Genomic DNA, 23,643 nt, shown 5'->3' with positions numbered 1-23,643 from the left:
TGGTATGGGAGAAGGGATAGTTCAGATGGAGAGATGGTTTTAAAGGTGGTTTACAGTGATCAAGAAAGACGTTTTGTGAAAGTAGAATATGAAGGAAAAGTTGGGGATTCATATATCGTAAGTCTTTTAATGGATACTCATGTGGGGAGCTTCATTTCTGTTAAAAGGAGGAATTGATGGGCAGATGGCATGGGCCCAAAATAGTATGGATATTGATCATATATATTCCACTAGCAAAAAGAGAGAGTAGATGAAAAGTATTAGAGTAGGTACAAATGTATTAAGTAGCTTTTTAATTTTCATAAATAAGAAGAGAAGGGGGGAGATTAAACCCTAACCCCAATTTCTTTGTTAATCATGGTCATCTCGCTCTCTCTCTCTCTCTCTCTCTCTCTCTCTCTCTCTCTCTCTCTCTCTCTCTCTCCCTTATTCACCAATTTCAATCTCTTTAGTTTCTTCTAGAGCAGAACTGTAAATGCACAACTGCTCTGAAATCGGTTTGCAGTACGTACCATAAGGATTGTTCACATACACCTACATCCACCTTCTTCATTAGTTCCAATGTATCATGCATCACAGAATCCAACTGTCCTTTAAGTGGACCCTAGCTTGGAGATTTTCCCAGCTAACACATCAGGCCGATTTGATTATCAGGTGGGCCACACAGTACTGAAAAAAATGAAGGTCTAGATTTTTTTTCTCCAAGTGATCTACTAGCTGGGGCTAACCTTTCGGATGGATGACTTGGATGCATATGGAAGATGGTTTCCTGTCGATTTAGGTGCATTTGAACACTCCTTTGTAACACCATGGATGGGAGGCTGTGATTTTCTGCCAGAACACACATGTTGTTTGTGGGAAGGATCCCAACCATTCATGAAGTGAGATGTAGAGTAAACATATACATTTTCATGATCACTTGGTTTATATTAATTTCTTTAGCATTATTGTTACATGCCAGAATGATGAATGCGATTGAGCCATGAACATAAAATAAATAATGAAATTCATGGCTGTGATTTGTTTAAGTGTCTCTCTAAATACCCACAGAGATGTTAAATCACACTATCAAATCTCATCTTTCATTTGCTTTAATGTTCTTTACTAAATATCATCTTTCTACCCTTCAATTGAACTTTAAAAAAAAACATTTTTTTAAATATATAAGCTCATGTCTTGGTGGGCCCTATAACCGTTAAAGTAGCAGATTCAATACTTTGTGATGACAATGATATACTATTTCAGGATCATGGATGTTGATCAACGATTGAGATTAATCTAATGTTTGGCAACATTGAACATGAGTTGTGGATCATTTTTATGGAGAAATCAATAACAAAATACAATTCAATGCATCCACTAATCATTATACGTAATGACAAACAAGTGGGGCCCACAGGCGTTGCTCATTAATTCCATCCAATGGCTAGATTCAATTGGGTGTTATATGATCATAACATTGAATCTATAATGGCCCACTTAAATGAAATATTGCAAGCTTAGCTCCTCTAATCTCTATGATTGGAATATGAGCCAATAAACCACCTAAATTATCACGTGTGCCAAGCTGGTACACGCATGCGAGATCCCATCCATTCATTAGAAGGGTGGGTCCTACACGGAACCAAGACAAAATCAGTACAGTTTACTAGTCACGTGGGCAGCACATGAGCAAAAGAGTAAGATCGTTGGTAATTAATAACAGACGGTACTCATTCAATTTACACGTGCGGACCTCTGGTTACATTTCATACCCTCATGCAATATTTAGTTTAAATTTTAAATGATATATTTAAATTTTAAGTGTCTATTTCTATTGGTTGAGATTTGTTATGCGTTTGTTCTTATAGAGAAAAAGTAATGAAATTTCACAAAACAGTACCTCATTATTATGGTATTTACATCCCGGAGTTCTCTTTAAGCTCCTTGTAAACAAGGAACCTTCTGTTGGTGGATTGCATACGGTGGACTGTGGGCCAAACTATGATGTAGATGTAGATGTATGTGTTTAATCCACGCCGTCCATCCAATTTTGCCAAATCATCTTAGAGAATAACCCCAAAAATAAGGCAGATCCAAATCTCAGGTGGACCACACCGTAGGCAATGGTGGTGATGAATGCCCACCGTTAAAAACATCTTGTAGGCTTCAAGATCAGTTGGATGGCAAATAAACATCATGGTGGGCATTACGGTGGGCTCTAGGAAGTTTTTAATAATGAGTGTTCAATCAGCACAGTTTCTTCTGGTATGGTCCAATTTTGGTCCCGTGCCAATTCCACTTAATGTTCGGGAAGAATGAAGAACTTAGAATTAGATTAGATGGAATTGCATTGGGTCCCATGCCAATTCAACTCAATGTTAGCAAGTTGTGTAGGTCCCACCATGATGTGTGGGCAATATCCACTGTCCATCCATTTTTCGAGATCATTTTAGAGCATGGGTTAAAAAAATTCAGGTAGATCTAAAGCTCAAGTGGACCCCACCATAGAAAGCAGCGGGGATTGAATACCTACCGTTGAAAACTATTTTGGGGCCACATAAGTTTTGAATTTGCCTCATTTTTAGGCCCATACTATAAAATGAGGTTACAAAACAGATGAACCGTTTGGACATAACACGTGTTATTCTCAATAGTTTCATAAGATGGGGACAATCCCTGCCGTATGTAATAATTACGTTTTTTGAATCTCATCCCACCCAATCCTTCCCAATGCCATGCGCCAAACACCCCCTTAGGGTTCGTGGCCTCAAAGGTGTTGAAAAAATGGATAGACGATACATACATCAGGGTGGACCCTACGGTCAGGGCCGCGCCGGGTTGGGTGAAGCTGTGTGGAACCCACAGATTTCGTAACAAATCCACTCCCTTCATCAGTTTTTCAAGGCAACAAAAGGATAGGAATCTAAAATTCAGATAAATCCAAAACTCATGTTGGCCACATCACACGAAATAGAGGGGATTGGATATAACCCTATGAACGGTTTGGATAGCCTATAAACATCATGGTTCGCTCCAGGTGGGATGCCATACACATCACAGTGTGCCCCACGTGCGAAACTCATACAATGAGAAATATTCTATATGGACTTGGAAGATAGGAACTGGCACGAATGTTCACATCCATCTCGTTGGACCACTTAACTTAGTTAACGCAAAATCCATCGCGGAAGCGGATTGGCTGTTGTACCACACACCACTGACCTCAGTGGTGTGTTGACGTCACCAAGTTCTGTGGGTCCCTTCATGAGGTATGTGTTATATCCAAACCGTCCAGTCGATCAATTTGGCGACCCTCAACCTAAAATCCCAATCTGACCGGCCTAAGTTGTACAAGTGCCCTATGCGGAACCGTTCCATGACTAGAGATAGTATTGTGAATTCATGGTCCATATTTCAGTTAGTGGTCCCTTATAAATTCATATTGACCATCTATTTGTAGGCCACCCATCAACAGATTGAGATCTCTTGGGGCACACCCATCCAAAATGAGACCCATCAAATCAACAGGTGTGGTTAACAATGCAGCCCATTAGATCAACAGGTCTAGTTCACAAGCCATTGGCCCCACATAGACAGAAACAACAAATCTGTTGGGGCTCAAACCCCATCATTCCTTGAGAAAATTTTGGGGATGAAACTGTTTTTGTGCTTAATCACGCTATGTAGAAATAAATAAAATTAAAATGAAAGGATGCAGCTACAATAATATTTCAGCTCAAGCACAAAAATTATCGCAGAGATATTTACTAAAGACCAATCAAACCTTGATTGCATGTAGATTAGCTTCTTAAGATTCTCTGTAAATTTGTCAAGTGGGTGGGTCCCACATCACTGTCTGCAAATGGCTTCACTGATGATCGAAGTGACTCTGGCCCCTCTAATGTGATTCTCTTACATAATGTATCACAGTTGCTGATTACTTCTGTAAGCCTCCCTTTCAACTCCCCAACCTCCACCTCCAATGGGTGCACTGCATTTGTTGTCCCCCACAAAAGAACATGAAACGTTGAAAATAGAGAGAAAAAGAAAAAAAGCAAAAGCGCAAACATTGTTATCATATGAGGCCATCTCACGGAAGAAATACTGAAAAGAAGTGTTAGCCACCATCAACAACTCTTACCAAGTCCTGCAAAGGAGAAAGGTGCAAGTTCAAAACTCAAGGAAGAGTTTTGTCCAACCCAGGGAGTTTGATGTAGCTGGATCAAGCGGCAAGATCGTGTAAAGAGGGACCCACAGATGGACTAGCCGTGCATGAAGATTGGGCCCATTGGTGGGCCATACATGCTATTAGTAGCTACTTTTTAGTTACTATTGTTTATGTTTTGATGAATATTGTTAAGATCAGGGTTTATTATGGTTTGCATGGTAGTTAAGATGGGGTATGTTCAATAGTTAAGTTAGCTTAAGGATCAAGTAAGTTGTATACTTGAATTATGGTTTTTTCAATGTTGAGACTCTTGTCAAAGAAAAGTGGGAATAATCTTTTCATTAAGAAAGGAGACGTGAGATTTTTTTGCCCTTCTCTTTCCCTCACATCAAAATCCTAGATCCATGATCCATCTAGATCAGATAGGAATGAGTAGAGAAACAAGATTTGTAAAGCCAACCCCAAATTGCTGGGACATGGCCATGATGATGATGGACATCAACAAACGTGAATGGAAGCATTGTTTTCAAATCCCATCTTAAACTTCTAACCATAGCTTTAAGTAATACCAGCTGAGGGAAATGACTGTCAACCAAAGGACATGTAGTATGCTGTAGTTTTTAGTTTGCCAAAAAGTGGGATCAATTGTTTTGTGATCCAGACCATTGGTTTCTTGATCGCCCATTATAGACAGACCATGACCCAAAGAAATCACCATGACAATTCCAAACCTTTTAATACTTGTCACATGCAAATAGACAATTAAGAAGTGAACTACAGCATCCATCAAACTGAAAAAGAAAAATGCACAAGATTGGCCGCAATGGTCTTCCAATCTTTGAGAATTTTGGGGCAAGTTCCATCCATAAGGGGGCCCAAGAGATCCATGATCTGGATTAGAAATTTTAAAACCAAGTATTTTTAATACTTGTCACATTCAAATAGACAATTAAGAAGTGAACTACAGTATCCATCAAACTGAGATTTTATTTTATTTTATTTAAACACAAGACTGAGTTATTTATTTATTATTTACTTCTTTTTTTTTTTTTTGGCAAAACAAGATCCATAAAGCCAACCCCCAATCGGTGGGATGAGGCCATGATGATTTTGGTGGGCTATATGCTCAGCTTTGATTGCTCAATCTAGGAAGAAATTATTTGATAGAAGACTAAGAAAATGGACAAGCACAAGATATAGCACAATTGACAATTTGACATAGGTTTTTTTCAGAAAGGAAGACGCTACCTCCAGGTCTTTACTGATTAATAAAAAAAAGTATTGACATGGTAGACAGGATCTTGATTGACTTGAGAATTATAAAGAATTCAGATTGCATGAACAATGGTTTGTATGGTGCACTTGCTTTTTCTATGTATAGAAACTAACGACTAAAGGTGCAACGATCATTGATAATTATCAATAATAACAGATAATTACGCATGAGGACAAATTAGGTGTTTCAAGAGAAATGTACTGTGACCGCTCTCAATACAGAAATACTGAAACAACTTTAGCCGTTATGCATCAGGCAATTAAAACTACATATTTTATGGGTTCAAGTAGGGAAGCATGTGCTTCATGCGAAACAAGGTTGTCAACAGGCTTTGCCAGGATTGATTTGGGTCGATATCTTAAATTGGTCGGGCTAGGCCCACCCATCAACTGGGCCAACAAGATTCTGATTCTACTCAAGCAAAGCCCTGCCAATTGGCAAAGAATATGTGAAACATCTCACATGCCATGCGGTGGGCATTGGAATATTTCTTAGAGAAGATATCTGAGGTGGGTACACTACCGTCTGATAAATGATGTGCAGTCGTCCTCATAGCCGACAAAGAATAATTAAGACGCTGAAGAAGTTTCACAGCCAAAGCATCTGTTGTTTCAATCTTGATTTCTATCTCATCCTGCAACATTCCATGGTAAGGTAAAAGCCTAAAACACAAGCAAAATTATTCTGTCTACCTACTCCAAGTTCTTATAATGGGAAGCAATTCAATATTAAAAAAAACGCCAAAATTTACTCATGACGATGTAGTTCCTTGAAATATCAAACTGGCAAGAGTCAAAAGGTTTGAGAGAAAAAAGACTTCAAAAATTCAAATTTGTGTCCAAAGACTCCAAGGTCCAAACAACTCAAATGCTCTCAAGCATACAGTATCCAAACTTGCCCATGCTATAGACTGAAGGAGAGCAAAATATAACAGTTGCCATAAACCAGTTTCGTTTCTGAAGAACCTGATGTTCTTGATTTCCATGCTACATCAATAAAATATGCCATACCGGATGAAGATAAAATATGCCATACTGGATGAAGGTAAACGACACTCTATCCCCTTTCATTTATGACAATAGTTTTATCCACACAACAGCAATTCTTATGGAAGCCTTTCAATGATAATCAGATAAAGAACTTGACGGATTCATGAAGGGGAGATGGCATGAGTCCGGTAATCTCCGAAAAGGTAACCACTTCCAGTACTGGGAGTAGTTTGTGCCTCGGATGGTTTTTCATAGGAAACCCACTTTTAATTCAGTGTGCCCTATGTACCTCAGAGAATTTTTCTTCTTTCCTGTCTCCAATAAATTACCAGTAGTAATCAAACAGAAATATATATATATATATATATATATATATATATATATATATATATATATATAAAGGTCTAACTGAAGGGCTCTACTGTAAAGCTAGCTAAATACTGTCCCCTACTAACAAACATAGTTGGCAGGTTTGTTGTTTGATGATGTGTTTGTGGGGTTTGGTTTGCAATTCATGAATATTGGGGAACCTAAAGAATCTATCTTATCAAAGCTTGGTTCACCGCCAGTTCAATTCATGGCATCAATTTCCCCAAGGGTGCATAGAAAATAAATTCCTCCATGTATAAGTTTTTGTAGAAGTTGAATTCCAGTAAAAAGAATCTTCTAGATTGGATGTTAACAAAATAAAATAAAAAATAAAATCCAAATCTACTACAAATTCGAAGGAATTTCTTTATGGCTTTTAGGAAACAGCCCTCAAATTCAAAGGAAATTGTGATGTAAGGGCGATTCATCCAAATCTACCACACATATGCGCATGTCAGAGATCCATACAGGCCCTTTTATTCTTCCTTCCTCTTAACTCTTTTAATGGTGGCAGAAATCCACAGTTGCCATAGCTGGCTCTGCCATAGCAGTACAGTCAATGATGGAGGTCATCAGGCTACCCTGTGATGGATGATGTCCACCTCAAACTCCAACATGCCCCATTATCATATACACATAATATCATAATGTATTCATTCACAGATACATAAGGCTGGAGGCCCCACATGGTACATAGGTACCACACTAGATAAATGGATAATACCCAAAAGGGTTAGATTACTCATGGTGGGTCCAAGGTGATGAGGACATCAGACCCTTCAAAGTTTATCAAAGACGAAGGTGGCCGACGAATATCTTTATCGCTCAATAATGGCTCGTGGCACAACCGAGGAGGATTTTGAAGACCTTACACGTGCCCCTTGTCTAATTGAAGGCCCCACATTAGGAGGACACACGTGTAGGATGAGTTAGAAGACTAATCTGTTATGCAAGATTATTTTTTTAGAAAGCTTTGTTTTGTGCGTTTTTTTCTTTTGTTATAGGGGTAGTTTAGTCATTTTCTCTTAAATCTGAATTTTATAAATAGAGTGTTTTCTACCCTAAACCTAATAATTTTTTTTAAAAAAAAAAAAAATGAAAACTTGATGCCTCCTACCCATTTCTCTCTGTGGTAATTGCTTCTCTTCCCCTAATCTCTTCTCTTCTTCTAAATTCTATTTCTAGCCCTCCAACCTTCTTCTTCTCTTTCTCTGCCTAGTATTCTTTGATTGCTATTAACCCTGAAAATCTGAGAATTGATCCTAACCCTCTCTCAGATTTTTCAGCCTTCCCTATTCCAGAATTCCTTTGATTTCCTAGACTAGAGAAGGTGCATTGATTGTTGGATAGAAACCATGCAAGATCGGGAGGTCCCATCTCTCGTCGGATCCAATTCACGCATGATTTGAATACAATACTGCAGGATTGTGATGATGGTCTGCAACCATTGCATGTTTCCTTTGTTATTATCTTTACTATGATGTGGAATGTTGAATATTTCAATTGATTTGCTTAGTTTATTTCGCTGGATAATTTCTGTGCTCACACATGCATTCTAATTTAGACCGTCCTGCATCACGGGATTTATTACATGTTCACTAACAAATTGGATGGACTGAACTAGAATAAAGTGATCCCACTTCTCAAATGAACCCGTTTGTACCAAAATGGACCATAAGCGGGTCTCACATGAGGATGACCAAAACGGGGGACTTCCAAAAGGTTATCCATGGCCCACTTGAGTTGCAGCCACATTGCAACAGGCTTTATTAGGGAAATGAAAAGATTAGTTGCTCCCTCAAAACGTAGAAAGGTCAAGAAAAAGGAGGGTGAATCACACTGTAATATGGTGCACTCTCAAACATTCAAAAACAAAAGCACTTCTTCCTTCTTCACTCCTTTAATGGTGTAGGGAACCCATGGCTGAAATGGCCCACCCTACTAGAGCTCAGCTAAACGGGACTTTGGGAGTGAGGGAGAAACAGAAGAATTGATCGAGGGTTTGAGAAGAGGGGGGAAAAAAAGGAAAAAGGTTTCATGGAATTGTCCATCCCAATTTTGACAACAAATCATCATCATCTAAGCCTTATCCCAAGTAACTAGAGCATCCCCTGTTCCACGCTTCAAAGAAAGCTCAAATTGGAACGAAAGCCCGAATTCATCCTATTTGACACAAGTTGGGTCATGCCAAGAGACATTGGAGATTTTTCTCTTAGCCTGGAATTGAGGGCTCTTGGCAAACACAAGAAAATCCTTTGGAGGCTCTTTTTGTTGACTAGGTTGCTGTAGATTTGTAAGGATGCGATGATCATACATTTAACAATAGGTCTAACTCCATTGAGACCCTTTTGCCACGGGGCTAAGCGAATGGTATTTTTTGGGCACTAGGGTTTATTTCCTTTTTTAACCTTCAAGGAGGAGGTTGGGTTAATGTGATGTAATATTTTAGGGTTAGGGATGTTGGTTGGTTCCCTAGCCTTTTCAAAGAAGAAGAAGAAGAAGAGTAGAAGCAGGAGAAGGAGAAGGAGAAGAAGAAGAAGAAGAAGAAGAAAGCTCAAACTAAGCCTGGCATTAGTAAAGCTCAAACTAAGCCTGGCATTAGCCATTAGCCAAGCGAAACCAAAGAGAAGTTAAAGAACCGTTAAAGATCAAAAGTAAAGCTCAAACTAAGCCTGGCATTAGCCAAGCCAAACCAAAGAGAAGTTAAAGAACCTCCACTAGAATGATGATGAAAACCGGCAATGGATAAACAAGAGCTTCACTCGTTCAACATCAAAGACCAAGGATGCAAACATTATTGATAACAATTTTCGTACTCTTTAAATGATTGACTATAAGAACCAAATTCCAAAATCACCCTATGACAGCCATGACACAACCAAACCAATGCTTAGACCTCTCTAGAACCCTCAATATGGGCCGTCCATTTTCCAAACCTTAATCGGATGGTTAGGATCATCCAATCCAAGTGATTTGAGAGAGATGAGCCCCAAATGATGGAAGGTCCACATCAATGCTTAGACTTCTCTACCATACCCAATATGGACCATCCATTTCCCAAACCACTAAGTGGATGGTTAGGATTATCAAATGAAAGTGGTTCGAGAGGGAAGGGCCCTCAAAAGGTGGGTCCTCAAGATGGACGGTCAATATTTATTCTTAGACCTTTTCTAGTATAGTCAATATGGATTATCCATTTTCCCAACCACTAATCCAATGGTTAGGATGATCTGATTAAATTAATGTGAAAGGGGCTTGGGCAATTAAGGGTGGGCCCCACATGATGAAAGGTACTTATGAATGATTAGAACTTTTCCTAGTATAATCAATATGGATCAATCATTTCCAAAGCTGTTGATTGAATGGCTAGGACCATTTGATAAAAGTGATCCAAAAGGGGTGGGCCATCCAGGGTGGGCCACACATGATGGATGGTCCATATCAATGAGTAGACCTTTTTCTAGTATAATCAATGTGGATCACCCATTTCCATAGCGAGTGATTGGATGGTTATGCTCATCTGATCAAAGTTATTTGAGCAAGATGAACCACCAAGGGTAGGCCCACACAAGGGCGGTATGTATCAAAGATTGGATCTTTTCTAGTGGAAAAATAAAATAAAATTTAATTTTAAATTAGGAAGATCCTAATTTTTCCATTTTCATATTGGAAACTGTGTTCTTCACTGTTAATTCATGTGGAAATTTTATATATTAAAGAGTGTTGGCCAATCTATTGGTTGACTACAAATTTTGTATTACTGATTTTTTTTACAACACATGGTCAGGCCCCTATAAAATGGAAACTTATTATGTTTAGTTGTTTTTTACAATATTTTGATTCCTACATGTGTAAACATGTGTTACTTAACATCTCTTGAAGTTTCACTAAAAAAAACTCCCAATGTTTCCCTCAGCCAATGATATTTTTTCCAAGTGCTGGCGATACCGATACATGTTTCCATATCCCCGATCATTGATTAATATAATGATACTGATACTTTGAACACTGCATGTAAGTACTTTTCAGATGAGATATCTTTACTTTCTTGTTTCATATTCCTAAACATCTGAAAACTGTGGAGGGATACCTGTTTCTGGCTAATTAAAACTGTGTGGAGGGATACCTGTTTCTGGCTAATTCTTTTGGCTTTCTCTTCCTGCCAATCACGATACAAAGAGAAGAGCTCCAACAAAACATTGGGATTTAAAGTACCTATAACAACCACAAATAGAACAAATTAATTATAGACTTCTCCAAAGAAATGCTTTTCAAGGTAGTATTTAATTAAGGAGGTTGCAGATGGAAAGGAACAACATACATCCAAATAATCCATTGTCAGAAAGCCAAATAGGCAAGCAAAACCAAATCATCAAAATTCATAGTTCCTCAAATCTTGCTGGAAATGGGTAAACAGTTCTACATTGTAGAGTTAATGATTTTAGCATGGGAATGGAACACATGTAACTAAATGGTGGTTTAAAATTTAACTAAGGTGGAATAAGAAGGGCCTGCAGTTACAAATGGAGACAAACATGCCCCTGCAAAATAGCTCCAACAATAGAATCAACTGGTAAATATGTGACACCTGTTTTAGTTTTTCCATTGTTTAATGGTACTAGTAATTAAACAAACAAAGGGGAAAAAAATTACACCACAGGAGAGGAGCTGAGCCAAGTTAGACCCACTTGCAACTCCCTCTTTTACAAGAGCAGCAGCCATGTCCTTAGCATCCCTCAAAAAACATTTAGGACTTGGTTGGATTTGTGGGAAGTATGGAAGAGGAAACATTGTTTCTTGGGAAACCTCATGACTCGATTGCAGGCAGATGGAATCTTCCTTGGCATTTAGGAGGAGATTTCAATGGTGTGCGGGTATCCTTTGGAGCAGAGCAGTGCATCATCACTTATAAGTATGTTGGATTTCTTGGTATAGATCCAAAATCATGCACTTGCTGATCTCCACAAGGAGTTGCTTTCACCTGGTCCAACAATCAAGTCAATGAAGTCCTCTCCAAAGTCCAAACTTGAACGTTTCCTCATCTTGGAAGGTTAAGAGGAGAAATACCCAAGGGTCGGTCAAAGGGCCATCAAAAGACCCACTTCAGATCTTTTTCCGATTTTGTTGCCATTTAATCTTACCCCCCGTGGATCCTTTTTGTCATTGTCGTGACGGCACTACATAAAATTTTGAATAGAGTGAGAGAATAGGGACTTCTTGAAGGCCTTAAGGTCAGTAGAAACAGCATGGTAGTGTCGCATTTGCTGTTCACCAACAATATGCTGATTTTATGCGAAGCTAAGGCCAAGTACGTGCTCAACTTGCGGTGCATCCTCAAATGTTTTGAGGCCCCTTCAGGTCTCAAGGTGAATCTATCAAAAAGCCAATTGATTGCCATCAACATGAGAAGCCAGTGGTCAAAGAGCTTACGGCTATCTTGGGATGCAAGTCAGGATCCCTTCCATCTTCCGATATAGGGCTTCCGTTGTGTGTGGGTTCACTGTTCAAAACCCTTTGGGACCTAGTGATTACAAGATTGGAAAGGAGATTGCCTTGGTGGAAAGGAATGGATGATACCTATCTACGGGGAGAGATTGGCGCTAACTAAGGCAGCTTTGGCTGCCATGGCAGCGTATTTCATGTCTCTATTTCAATGCCCAACAAGTATGATCTCTAGAATTGAAAATAAAAAAATAAAAAAATCAGCAGGAGTCAAAACAGAAAATCCATCTCATCAATTGGAAGGAGGTATGCAAAACCTACCTCCCAAGGTAGAGTGGGTATGTATCCTATGAAAGTTATTGAGGCCTTGCTAGGTAAATGGGTATGGCATTTCTCAACCAAGCAATCAGCCTTTCGGAGGAGAGTGGTCGAGGCATGGATGTCGTGAGGATGGAAGAGGTATCCAGCAATCAGCTAGATAGGGAAGTTCTGGCTGTTGGAAGGGAATTATGGTGTCGAAATTGAATGTGCTCCAAGGAGGTCTTTGAAGTTGGAGACGGGATGATAACTAGATTTTGGGCGGACTGCTGGTGTGGGAATGCTCCACTGAGAAACTCCTCGCCTATTCACTACTGCCATTAGTAAGGATGCCGAAGTTATAGACTATGTTGAGATAGTGGGTGCCCATATTGTTTGGTCACCAGTTTTCAGAAGACATTTGTCTGAAGCAGAGGAAGAGTGACGCAGGACAGCCCTAATTATGATGCATGCTCATGGACATAATTAAACAGCGGAAATAAAAGGAATAAATGATCTAAAATTCTAACAGTAATCATCATAACTAAGAAAATCATAAAGGAAACATGCAATGGAGCGGGCCATCACTACAACCATGGGGTATGGAATTCAATTACTACTTAGGTTGGATCCGGCGAGGGATGAGACCTCCCGATCTTGCATGGTCACACCCAATCGATCAATGAAGATCACTAGTCCGAAGAACCAAAAAGTTTCTCGGATTAGGGATTTGAGAATTTGGGGATTTAGGGTTTAGATCGGTTCTCAAGATTTTGATCGAAGAAGAATTAGCCAAAACTGAAAAATAGAAAGAAGAAAGTTATTACCTTGAGGAAGTTGGAGGGGCACAAGAAGAAATTAGAAGAAGAAGATCAAGGGGAGAGAAGAAGCACCATTAGAGAGAAAAGAGGAAGGAGGCAACCAACGGGTTTGCTTTTCATTAATCAATAGTTGAAATTCGTGTTTAGGGCTTTAGCCCACTTAAATAAGCGAATAAAGACATAAAATTACTAAAATACCCCTAGAATAAGCAAATAAAGACATAAAATTACTAAAAGACCCCTAACTAAGTCAAAAACGCGCAAATAACATAAGTACGGGAAAGTTTGGGCGCTTTTGGGCACTCGGTCTTCTTTCTCCAATCTTCCTTCACATGTGTCTTCCCTGAGTGGGGTCTTCTATATGTCCAATGACATGTGAAAGGTCTTCAGCTCCTCAATAGTCGTCTATCCATAAGGACGGCACTTTTGGTTGGCGCTTTCTTCGTTGGTACACCTTGAATGCGCTTGTGTCCGCATCAATTCCCCTCGGGTGAGAAAAACTCGACTCCGAGGAGTTGAAACTTTTGTAGCGCTCGAGTAGATCTGGATCAATACCCTGCAATGCGTCGCCCGACAGCCACGTAGATTCAGACGATGGTTTGTTCTTCCACTTGACAAGTTACCTTTGGAAACCCCCATCTCTCGTGGATACTATCTCGTCATCCAAGATTTCTTCAATTGCTTCTTTATGGGTAATGGGTGGAGGAGGGGGTGGAAGGGGTTGGGTAGCAAATTCAGAAAAAGTCCATGAAAGGGACGATGTATCAACAATGGGAGTATGGGCACGGACTAGATCTTCCACATTAAAAGTTGGATTAATGCTCATTTCAGGTGGAAGGTCAACCCGATACGCGTTGGACCCAACCTTTTGTAAAATCTTGAATGGTCCAGCATTACGCGCTTGTAATTTCTTTGCAGATCCTTGAGAGAATCGCTCTGGCCTTATTCGCACCATTACATAGTCTCCTTCTCGAAATTCTTGCACTCTACGATGAGAATCAGCTGAAACTTTATAATCATCATTGCTCTTATTTAACCGCTGTCTAATATGTGTATGCAAATCATGAATATGGCGTGCGAATGCATCGGCTGACTCAGAAGACCTTTGGGTAACAGACATAGGTAAGAGATCTATGGGCATTCTAGGTTTATAACCACTTACAATTTCAAAAGGACTCAACCCTATAGATCTATTAACTGACCCATTATAAGCAAGTTCAGCAGTTGGTAAAATTAGGTCCCAAGTCTTAATATGTTCACCCACTAGACAACGTAGAAGATTTCCAAGGCTACGGTTTACCACTTCAGTTTGACCATCTGTTTGTGGGTGGTAAGCAGTAGAAAATTGCAAACGAGTTCCCATAATGTGCCACAGTGTCTTCCAAAAATAGCTAGTAAATCGAACATCACGATCAGACACTATGGTTTTAGGTAACCCATGAAGACGCACCACACCATCAAAAAAGAGACGAGCAACATGAGACGCATCTGACGTCTTCGAACATGGGAGGAAATGCGCCATTTTAGAAAAACGGTCCACAACGACAAAAATGGAATCGTGCTTTTTAATAGTCTTGGGAAGCCCGAGCACGAAGTCCATACTAATGTCCTGCCACGGAGCATGTGGCACTGCCAATGGCAGCCCGATATTTTGCTTTCTTTGCTTTGCCGGTTGATAAGTTCGACACTGCCCTAAAACTTTGGCTACGTCTCGCTTGAGACTTGGCCAATAGAAACGATCTTCCACGAGGGCAATGGTCTTATCACGACCAAAATGGCCAGCTATCCCTCCTGAATGAAGCTCCCAGATGAGGAATTCACGAAGGGACATACGGGGAATACAAAGTCTGTCTCCCTTGAAAAGAAAGCCATCTTTAAGAACATATTCACCCATAATATGCTGGTCACTAGAAAGCGATCCGTAAGTACCCCCAAAATTAGGACATATGGGGTATTCATCTTTCAGTTGCCCAAATCCGACTACCTCTACACTCAAGGAGTTGAGCAATGCCACTCTCCTACTAAGGGCATCCGCTGGTTTGTTTTCAACCCTGGCCTTGTGTTTCAAAACAAACGAATATTCCTGAAGAAACGCTACCCACTTGGCATGCCTTGGGTTGAGTTTCTTCTGAGAATGCAAATATCTCAAAGCCTCATGGTCAGAAAACAAAACGAATTCTTGCGGTAGGAGGTAGTGTCGCCAATGTCTCAGGGATTGCACTACTGCATAAAATTCTTTGTCGTAAGTGGAGTATTTTTGTTTTGCCTCATTCAGTTTTTCACTGAAATAGGCCACTGGGTGTTCTTCTTGACTTAACACTCCACCTATACCGACACCAGACGCATCGCACGCTACTACAAAGACTTTAGAAAAGTCAGGTAGGCGCATGACAGGAGCTTCCACCATCTTGCCCTTAATTTCTTTAAAAGCCTTGACAGCGGCTTTAGACCACACGAACTCTCCCTTTTTCATGCACTCAGTAATGGGAGCCATGATCATGCTAAAACCCCTAATGAAACGACGATAAAAAGTTGCTAGGCCGTGAAAACTTCGCACCTCATGAATGTTCCTTGGTTCTGGCCACTCAACTATGGCCCTGACTTTTTCAGGGTCTGCGCGCATCCCTTCAGATGACACTATAAATCCTAAGAACACAACTTGGCTAGACATGAATGCACATTTCTTAAGATTAGCGTACAACTTTTCCTTCCTAAGAACACAGACCTTCTTTAAATGTTCAAGGTGTGATTCCTTAGTGGTACTATAAATAAGAATATCGTCAAAGTACACCACTAGGAAATTTTCCATGAACGGCCTCAGAGCTTGTGTCATCACCCGCATGAAAGTACTGGGTGCGTTAGTCAAGCCGAAGGGCATGACCAACCACTCATACAGCCCATCTTTCGTTTTAAACGCCGTCTTCCACTCATCTCCTGGGCGTATACGGATTTGGTGATATCCACTCTTGAGGTCTATCTTAGAGAATATAGTGGACCTGGCCAACATGTCAAGCATATCATCAAGTCTAGGTATAGGGAACCTATACTTGATAATTTTGTTTATGGCACGGTACTGTCCACATACATGCGCCACGTGCCGTCTTTCTTTGGCGTCAACAATGCGAGCACGGCACACGGGCTCATACTCTTTTGGATGAAACCCTTTTGCGAAGCTCATCAACTTGCTTTTTCAACTCTGCATGCGCTGGGGGTTCATTCTGTAGTGAGGAAGGTTCGGTAGAGTAGACCACAGGACAAGATCAATGGCATTTGTATGTCCCTCATAGGTGGCAACTCATTCGGTAAGTCTTCGGAAATACATCACCGTATTCCTTCAGGACCGAGGTCACCTCACAAGGCAACTCTGATGGAACTTAGGTGTAATTTCTCTAGCCACAAGGGCATACACCATAGAATCCTCCTTAGCCTCTTTTTCAAACTCTCTTACGATTATATGTAAAGACTTAGGTTTGGATTTCTCCATTTCTCTAGGCTCACTTGCCTTCTCATCCTTCTTCTTCCCTAGTGTATTCTCAGGTGGCATGGGATTAAGTTTGATCTTTTTACCATTATACATAAAAGTACACGCATTCGAACGGCCAAAGATCGTGACATCATTATCGAATAGCCACGGTCTATCTAGGATAACATGTCCCACATCCATAAGTAAAACATCACACCACAGGGACTCTTTGTATGACCCAAACTCGATGGGGACTAGACATTGCTGGGTGACAGGTAGGGATGTCTTGTCAACCCAAGAAACTTTATACGGGTCTGGATGAGGTGTGGATTTCAGTTTTAAGCGATCTAAGGTGCTAGTGGAAATCACATTCTGACAACTTCCACTGTCCACTATCACCTTACAATTCTTTTCACCACACTTGGCAATAGTGTAGAAGATAGTGCTTCGACGCCAGTCAGCACTACTTCTAGACTGAGCTAACACACGCCTGACTACTGCAAGCGTTGCTTCTACATCCACTTCTTCATCAGTAAGTCCTCCTTCAGGGTGATACTCTTCAACTTCATAATCACCCTGGTCATCTCCACCCTCGTGAGACTCGCCTATAACTAAGGCTCTCCCACGGCTCTTCGTAGGACACTGATTAGACATGTGGCCAAGGTTGCCACACTCATAGCACCTCACTTGACTCATGTTACTAGGACCGGCACCAAGAACCCCTTTGCCCTTGTCCTCCCTAGGCCTAAGCGGAATGACCGCCTGTGCCCTAGGTTGACTACCAATATTAGGTCTAGTTCCTTGTGAACTAGATCTAGCACTAGAGTCTCGGGACTCAAAACGACGAACGACAGGAGCCTTCAGATATTGCTCTAACTCCTGCACGACTTGATATGCTTCATCTAAGTCTGTTAAGGGCCGAGTAATAAGCTCGCGCTGAAGATTCACACAAAGGCTCGTCTTGAAACGCGAGAGCGTTACTAGAGGGTCTTCTCGGATATCACATCGCATCACATATTCTTCAAATTTAGCGATGTAGTCAGCGGCAGGCATTGACCCTTGGCGTAAGGATTGCCATTGGTCAAGGAGCTTCTGACGGTATGAGAGAGGAATGTACTTCTCCTTTAACTTCTCTTTCATCTCATACCAATGTGTGATAGGGGCTCTACCAACTCTCTCTATCCTACGCTCGGTGTTAGTCCAGAAGAGCTTGGCTTGACCCACAAGCTTCATCTTAGCAAACCGCATTTGATGGTTTTCTGACATGCCATACCACTCAAAGTAGTGGTCCATGTCAGCAACCCAGTCAAGGAACGCCTTGGGATCCAAGCGTCCATCAAAACTCGGGGCCTCAACTCTCACACTCTTCATCGCACGCTCATCTGGATCATAAAGGTCTTGATGACCACATGTGGCTCGTGCCTCTCGCACCAAACCACGACCGTTACCACGATCTCTATCCTCACTACCACCACGTGTGACAGCACGTTCTTCAATGATTTCTTCCACTTGGGAGTGCGCATCTTCCCCTACAGCGGGGTTTTCCTTTTGGGACGCCTCTAGTTGCTCCACCTTAGTCATGGTAGTGGTAATTTGGTTCTCAAGGCGGGCAAACTCACGCCTTTGACCCGCTTCTAGGGCGGTTATCTTTTGTATCAATTGAGCAAGTTACTCAGATAACTGCTCGTTATTCATGGTAGGTTGAAGTCTGAATCCTCTACCTCTTCTCGTGGGCATACAATGAAGACTTGAACCAAACTCTACCTAACTAGACTACTAGGTGTTATGACTTTCAAGATGAATGCGATGAATGTAAAACTACTATGAATTGACACAATTAAGTTGAAACAGGAAACAACTCAAATATGAAAATTTTCCAGATTAGGAACTTTCTAAAATTGGAAAGTTTCTAAAATTGAAAACTTTCTAAACCTGGAACTTTCCTAAGTTAAACCTAAAAATCGAAACCCTAATTTGATAACTCGATCTAGACAAAAACCATGCAAGCCTAGGCTTTGATACCAAATTTAACGCAGGACAGCCCTAATTATGATGCATGCTCATGGACATAATTAAACAGCGGAAATAAAATGAATAAATGATCTAAAATTCTAACAGTAATCATCATAACTAAGAAAATCATAAAGGAAACATGCAATGGAGCGGGCCATCACTACAACCATGGAGTATGGAATTCAATTACTACTTAGGTTGGATCCGGCGAAGGATGAGACCTCCCGATCTTGCATGGTCACACCCAATCGATCAATAAAGATCACTAGTCCGAAGAACCAAAAAGTTTCTCGGATTAGGGATTTGAGAATTTGGGGATTTAGGGTTTAGATCGGTTCTCAAGATTTTGATCGAAGAAGAATTAGCCAAAACTGAAAAATAGAAAGAAGAAAGTTATTACCTTGAGGAAGTTGGAGGGGCATAAGAAGAAATTAGAAGAAGAAGATCAAGGGGAGAGAAGAAGCACCATTAGAGAGAAGAGAGGAAGGAGGCAACCAATGGGTTTGCTTTTCATTAATCAATAGTTGAAATTCGTGTTTAGGGCTTTAGCCCACTTAAATAAGCGAATAAAGACATAAAATTACTAAAATACCCCTAGAATAAGCAAATAAAGACATAAAATTACTAAAAGACCCCTAATTAAGTCAAAAACGCGCAAATAACATAAGTACGGGAAAGTTTGGGCGCTTTTGGGCGCTCGATCTTCTTTCTCCAATCTTCCTTCACATGTGTCTTCCCTGAGTGGGGTCTTCTATATGTCCAATGACATGTGAAAGGTCTTCAGCTCCTCAATAGTCGTTTATCCATAAGGACGGCACTTTTGGTTGGCGCTTTCTTCGTTGTTACACCTTGAATGTGCTTGTGTCCGCATCAAAGAGGAGTCCACAGATCTATCCCAGATTCTGTCCCAAGCAAACGTAGACCTCTCTAGGGAGGACAGGGTGGTATGACACTGGGATCCCTCTTCATTACTCAGAAAAGTCTATGGCTAGGATATTTTTGTATGATGGGAACCCAGAAACCCCTACTGCATGGCTATGAAAATCGGAAACTGCTCTTAGAGCCATTACATTTGCATGGTAAGCAGGTCGTGACTGTATTTTGACTGTTAATCGTCTTCGAAGGAATATGATTCTAGCTCATGGATGTTGCATGCAATGTTTGAAATATTGGTATCACGTTACTCATCGCATCCTTGGGATACAGATACATATCGGCTATCGCACGAGATATATCATTTGTATCCGGTAATTTATTGCACTTTTTGGAAAACATGGGGAAACATTGGGAAAATATTTGAACTTTTCAATGAAACTTCAGGGATTGTTAAAAAGACCTTCATACACACTTTTAAATCATAACATCTCAAAAAAGAAGTGCACATAATAGGTTTCCTTTGTGTAGGGTCCTAAGCTATGCACTGTTTGACTAAACTAATGCAACTATATTCAAATTGAATGCATAACATTTAGAGTGTATGTGATGATTATTTCATCAAACACTCCTAAATACTTTGAAATTAGTCTCAATTGACAGTTGATTGAAGGGAAATTTTGAAGAAAAAAATTAATATTTAATATTTTTATTTAAAAAATGATTTTTATTTTCCAAAGATTGACAAGGAAACAAATCAATAGATCAGCCCTCATATATGCTTAATTTCATGTTTTGAGTGCAACATTGCAAGCAATTTGGGAGAAATTGGGAAAACTTTGATTTTTTTTTTTTTCCCCCAATTTTCTCCAAATCGGACCACCTACACCCAAATATCGAAATTAGAGTGTATGTAATGACCATTTCATCGAATACTCCTAAATACTTTGAAATTAGTCTTAATTGACAGTTGGTTGAACGAAAATCCCAAAAAAGAAACGAAAAAAAAAAACAAAAAAAAAAACATGGAGAACATGAACAAATGGATATCGAAACCAAAGCTCGAACTCCATGATTTTTCATGCAAAACATGAAAAACTAATGGATTTGTAATCATTTGACATTGATTTAACATAATTTCAGGAAATTAAAAAAAAAATAAAAACGGGGGGATCAAAGTTTGAAAATGCTCACCAGATCGAACATGTGGGATATATCAGCACTACTTGTGCGTTTCGTATCGCACATGTGGGATATATACCGGCCGATATCGTTGATATTTAAAACATTGGTTGCATGTGCCCCAAGGACATAGAAGACTGCAACCACCTCTTCATTCACTACCCTTTTGGGGCCAACGTTTGGAGTTGGTGCTTAGATCAGTTCAAAATAGCATGGGCGATGCCAAAATCTATTGAGCAGCTCTAATGTAGGGGCATTTCCACACCGGGCTCGAGTGGGGTAGCCTGTGGGATGCAGGGATATACTCGGGGTAGGCGGCCCACGTGAGGCGGGTGGCTCTTGAGAGGCAGGCCCCACCCGTGTGAGGCGGTGGCTTGTGTGAGGCAGTACTTATGTGAGTTGGGGCCTACGAGAGGGGTTCGTCTGAAGTTTTAACCTATGAGATGTGGGGCTTGGGGCTATAAGATAAAGGGATTGATTCACTATGCTCTAACAATTCGAACTTTTAGAGCAATTAGTTAATCGTCCTGCATCAAAATTGGTATCAGAGCGAAAAGTCTCGGGTTTGAAACTCCTCACCGAGGGTGATTAATGCATAGGCATTTTCATGCTGGGCTCGAGTGGGGTAGCCTGTGGGATGCAAGGACACACTCGGGGTGGGTGGCCCGTGTGAGGCGGGTGGCTCGTGAGAAGTGAGCCCCACCCGTGTGAAGCGGGTGGCTCATGTGAAGCGGTACCCATGTGATTTGGAGCCCACGAGGGGTGTTCGCCGAGGTCCTAACCATGAGATGTGGGGCCTGGGCTATGAGATAAAGGGATTGATTCGCCATGCTTTGACAGTTTGAGCTTTTAGAGCAACTGGTTAATCGTCTTGCATCAAGCTCATGGAGGCATAAAGGTTGCACCCATCTGTTTGAGAACTCAGAATTGTGGGGAACCTTTGTTTTGTAGACATCCTTTGGGCTATTTGGAAAGAAAGGAATGACCGTACTTCTTTTTTGGGTAATTTTTGTAAGTGCTTCAGTGTCGTCCATCATTTCAAGAGTCAAACGTCTTCTTGGCTCTTGATTGGCGGCTTCAGGATCTTATGGTCCTTCCTAGTTGGTGCATCTCTCCTTTGGTCGGAGACTCTTGTAATATGCTAGTAGTGTAATGGCCTTTGGGTTCTTTCCATTCTAATAAAATTTATCTTGCTGATAAAAACAAATTAATGAAAAAAAATAAATAAATAAATAAGCATCTGCACAAATTGGAAGAGTTTTTTAAGTAGAAATTTTGGTTTTTGTGGAACAGTGATGTTGTACAAGCAAAAAACTGATAAACTAAGAGTAAAAACGAAAAACAAGTTCCCAAGAATCGAAAGTTGCTCAATACCAATTTGATGTAGGATTGATGACAAAGAAGAAAAAAAAAAAAAAAGAGATGAGGAAAAAATTTCACAAACCACATAATTCAAAGAGGTTGATTTTTAGGGGTTTCTCCCTCAACAACAGAGCATTTTCTCCATAAGCTCACACATTTCCCTTTTACTCCAACCTATCATTGTGATCTCCACCATGAGAAAATCTTTATAATCTCCATGCATAGTCCAAGGTTCTTCTAAATTGATCTCATTTTCAAGAGATGCAATGAATTCAGAATTTGTTATTTTAGGCCTAGAATAAATTCTAAGGGCCTCTTTGGTAGACACCTAAAAATGAGTTCATTTCATTTTAGTTAATTGTAATTATATATTAGAAACGATGGACAGTTGGAAGAACTGCTGGCTCTTTGATCAAGACTCTTTGATGGCCCGATATGTCATATGACGGGCTGATCTTTCAGTGATCAGCTTATGGGACCATGTAGACCAATTGGATGATAATGCAAAACACCGATGCATCAGATGGTTCACATACCAACATCTAAATGGACAGTTAAAATGACAAAAATAGTCAATGGTCCAAATGCAAGAACAAATGCCCATAAATCAGAGTTTACAATAGTCCAATTATTTTTTTTTTCATTGCGACCTATAAATAGTGGGCCCCACATCCAGACTGTTTTAATTTCGATTACATGCATGCTATGTGAACGCATATGAAAAATCACATTCTGCCATAGTATCAAATAAATCCTCCTTCAGCTATCATAACAGAAAAGGAGAAGATGTCAAAAGAGGGCACCTGAAACCGAAGAAGAAGAAAGCGGTTTCCTCACGAGAATATCAGTTAAGCTGCTATCCGTTGTCTGCGGTGGAGGAGATTTCAATATTGGAGTTGCCTGCGACATTAACAAGAAACCAGGAAATTGAAAAAAAAAAAAAAAAAAATTGAATTCTAGAGAGAAACGAAATTGATTTTGAAACGGGAAGAGGAATGGAAGGATGAGATGGGAACTCACGATTTTGAGCGATTTGAGGCGTTCTAAGATGGGATCGACGCCCTCCGTTCTCTCAGAGACGGTGGTGATTTCATCATCAGCCGTCGGCTGGCGACAGATAGTTATAGGATGAGAAATTGCCCGAATTTCGTTTACGAGATACGAGAAGAGAAATTGAAGAGAGAGAGAGAGAGAGAGAGAGAGAGAGAGAGAGAGAGAGAGAGAGAGAGAGAGAGAGAGAGAACCTGCTGCTGAGCGTTCGAGAGAATTGATTCTGCGGAACCCATACTGTGATTTGGATTGGGAGGCGTTACGAATGTCTCTAGCCTGGAGAGGGAGAAACAAAACGTCCGTCAAAACGGGTGTTATACTAGCTTCTGTGACGGCCTTTATGGACCTTTTGACGC

General features: G+C 40.5%; 1 protein-coding gene and 1 long non-coding RNA gene across 3 annotated transcripts; both read right to left on the bottom strand.

Annotated features, from left to right (window-relative positions):
* Positions 1 to 966: 966 nt before the first annotated feature.
* Positions 967 to 23,643, bottom strand: LOC131243436 (uncharacterized). 2 transcript variants are annotated; one of them, XM_058242805.1, is made up of 8 exons: positions 23,482 to 23,643; positions 23,258 to 23,344; positions 23,041 to 23,137; positions 10,875 to 10,999; positions 5,949 to 6,060; positions 3,789 to 3,973; positions 1,546 to 1,616; positions 967 to 1,515 (listed from the first exon to the last, which is right to left on the bottom strand). In XM_058242805.1, the coding sequence occupies exons 1-7, from the start codon at positions 23,521 to 23,523 to the stop codon at positions 1,554 to 1,556; spliced, it is 711 nt and encodes a 236-aa protein (XP_058098788.1). In that variant the 5' UTR covers positions 23,524 to 23,643; the 3' UTR covers positions 967 to 1,515; positions 1,546 to 1,553. The 2 variants fall into 2 exon arrangements, with proteins under 2 accessions (XP_058098788.1, XP_058098789.1); XM_058242806.1 differs by having other exon boundaries at positions 10,911 to 10,999; positions 23,482 to 23,642.
* LOC131243437 (uncharacterized) lies at positions 6,813 to 9,196 on the bottom strand. Its single transcript, XR_009170065.1, has 2 exons — positions 8,957 to 9,196; positions 6,813 to 8,863 (listed from the first exon to the last, which is right to left on the bottom strand). It is a non-coding gene; the product is annotated as an uncharacterized LOC131243437 (long non-coding RNA).

Source organism: Magnolia sinica, chromosome 4, assembly GCF_029962835.1.
Source record: "Magnolia sinica isolate HGM2019 chromosome 4, MsV1, whole genome shotgun sequence".
NCBI classification, from domain to species: Eukaryota; Viridiplantae; Streptophyta; class Magnoliopsida; order Magnoliales; family Magnoliaceae; genus Magnolia; species Magnolia sinica.
The sequence above is the reverse complement of the archived record's forward strand: the minus strand, read 5'-3'. Positions and strand labels throughout refer to the sequence as shown.

Excerpts from the sequence above, each read along its gene's own strand:
- LOC131243436 (XM_058242805.1), bottom strand. The coding sequence starts at position 23,523 with ATGGGTTCCGCAGAATCAATTCTCTCGAACGCTCAGCAGCAG. Across the intron at positions 23,138-23,257 it reads GCCTCAAATCGCTCAAAATC|GCAACTCCAATATTGAAATC; the intron begins GTGAGTTCCCAT and ends TTAATGTCGCAG. Across the intron at positions 3,974-5,948 it reads TGCACATCATTTATCAGACG|TGCACCCATTGGAGGTGGAG; the intron begins GTAGTGTACCCA and ends CAACAAATGCAG.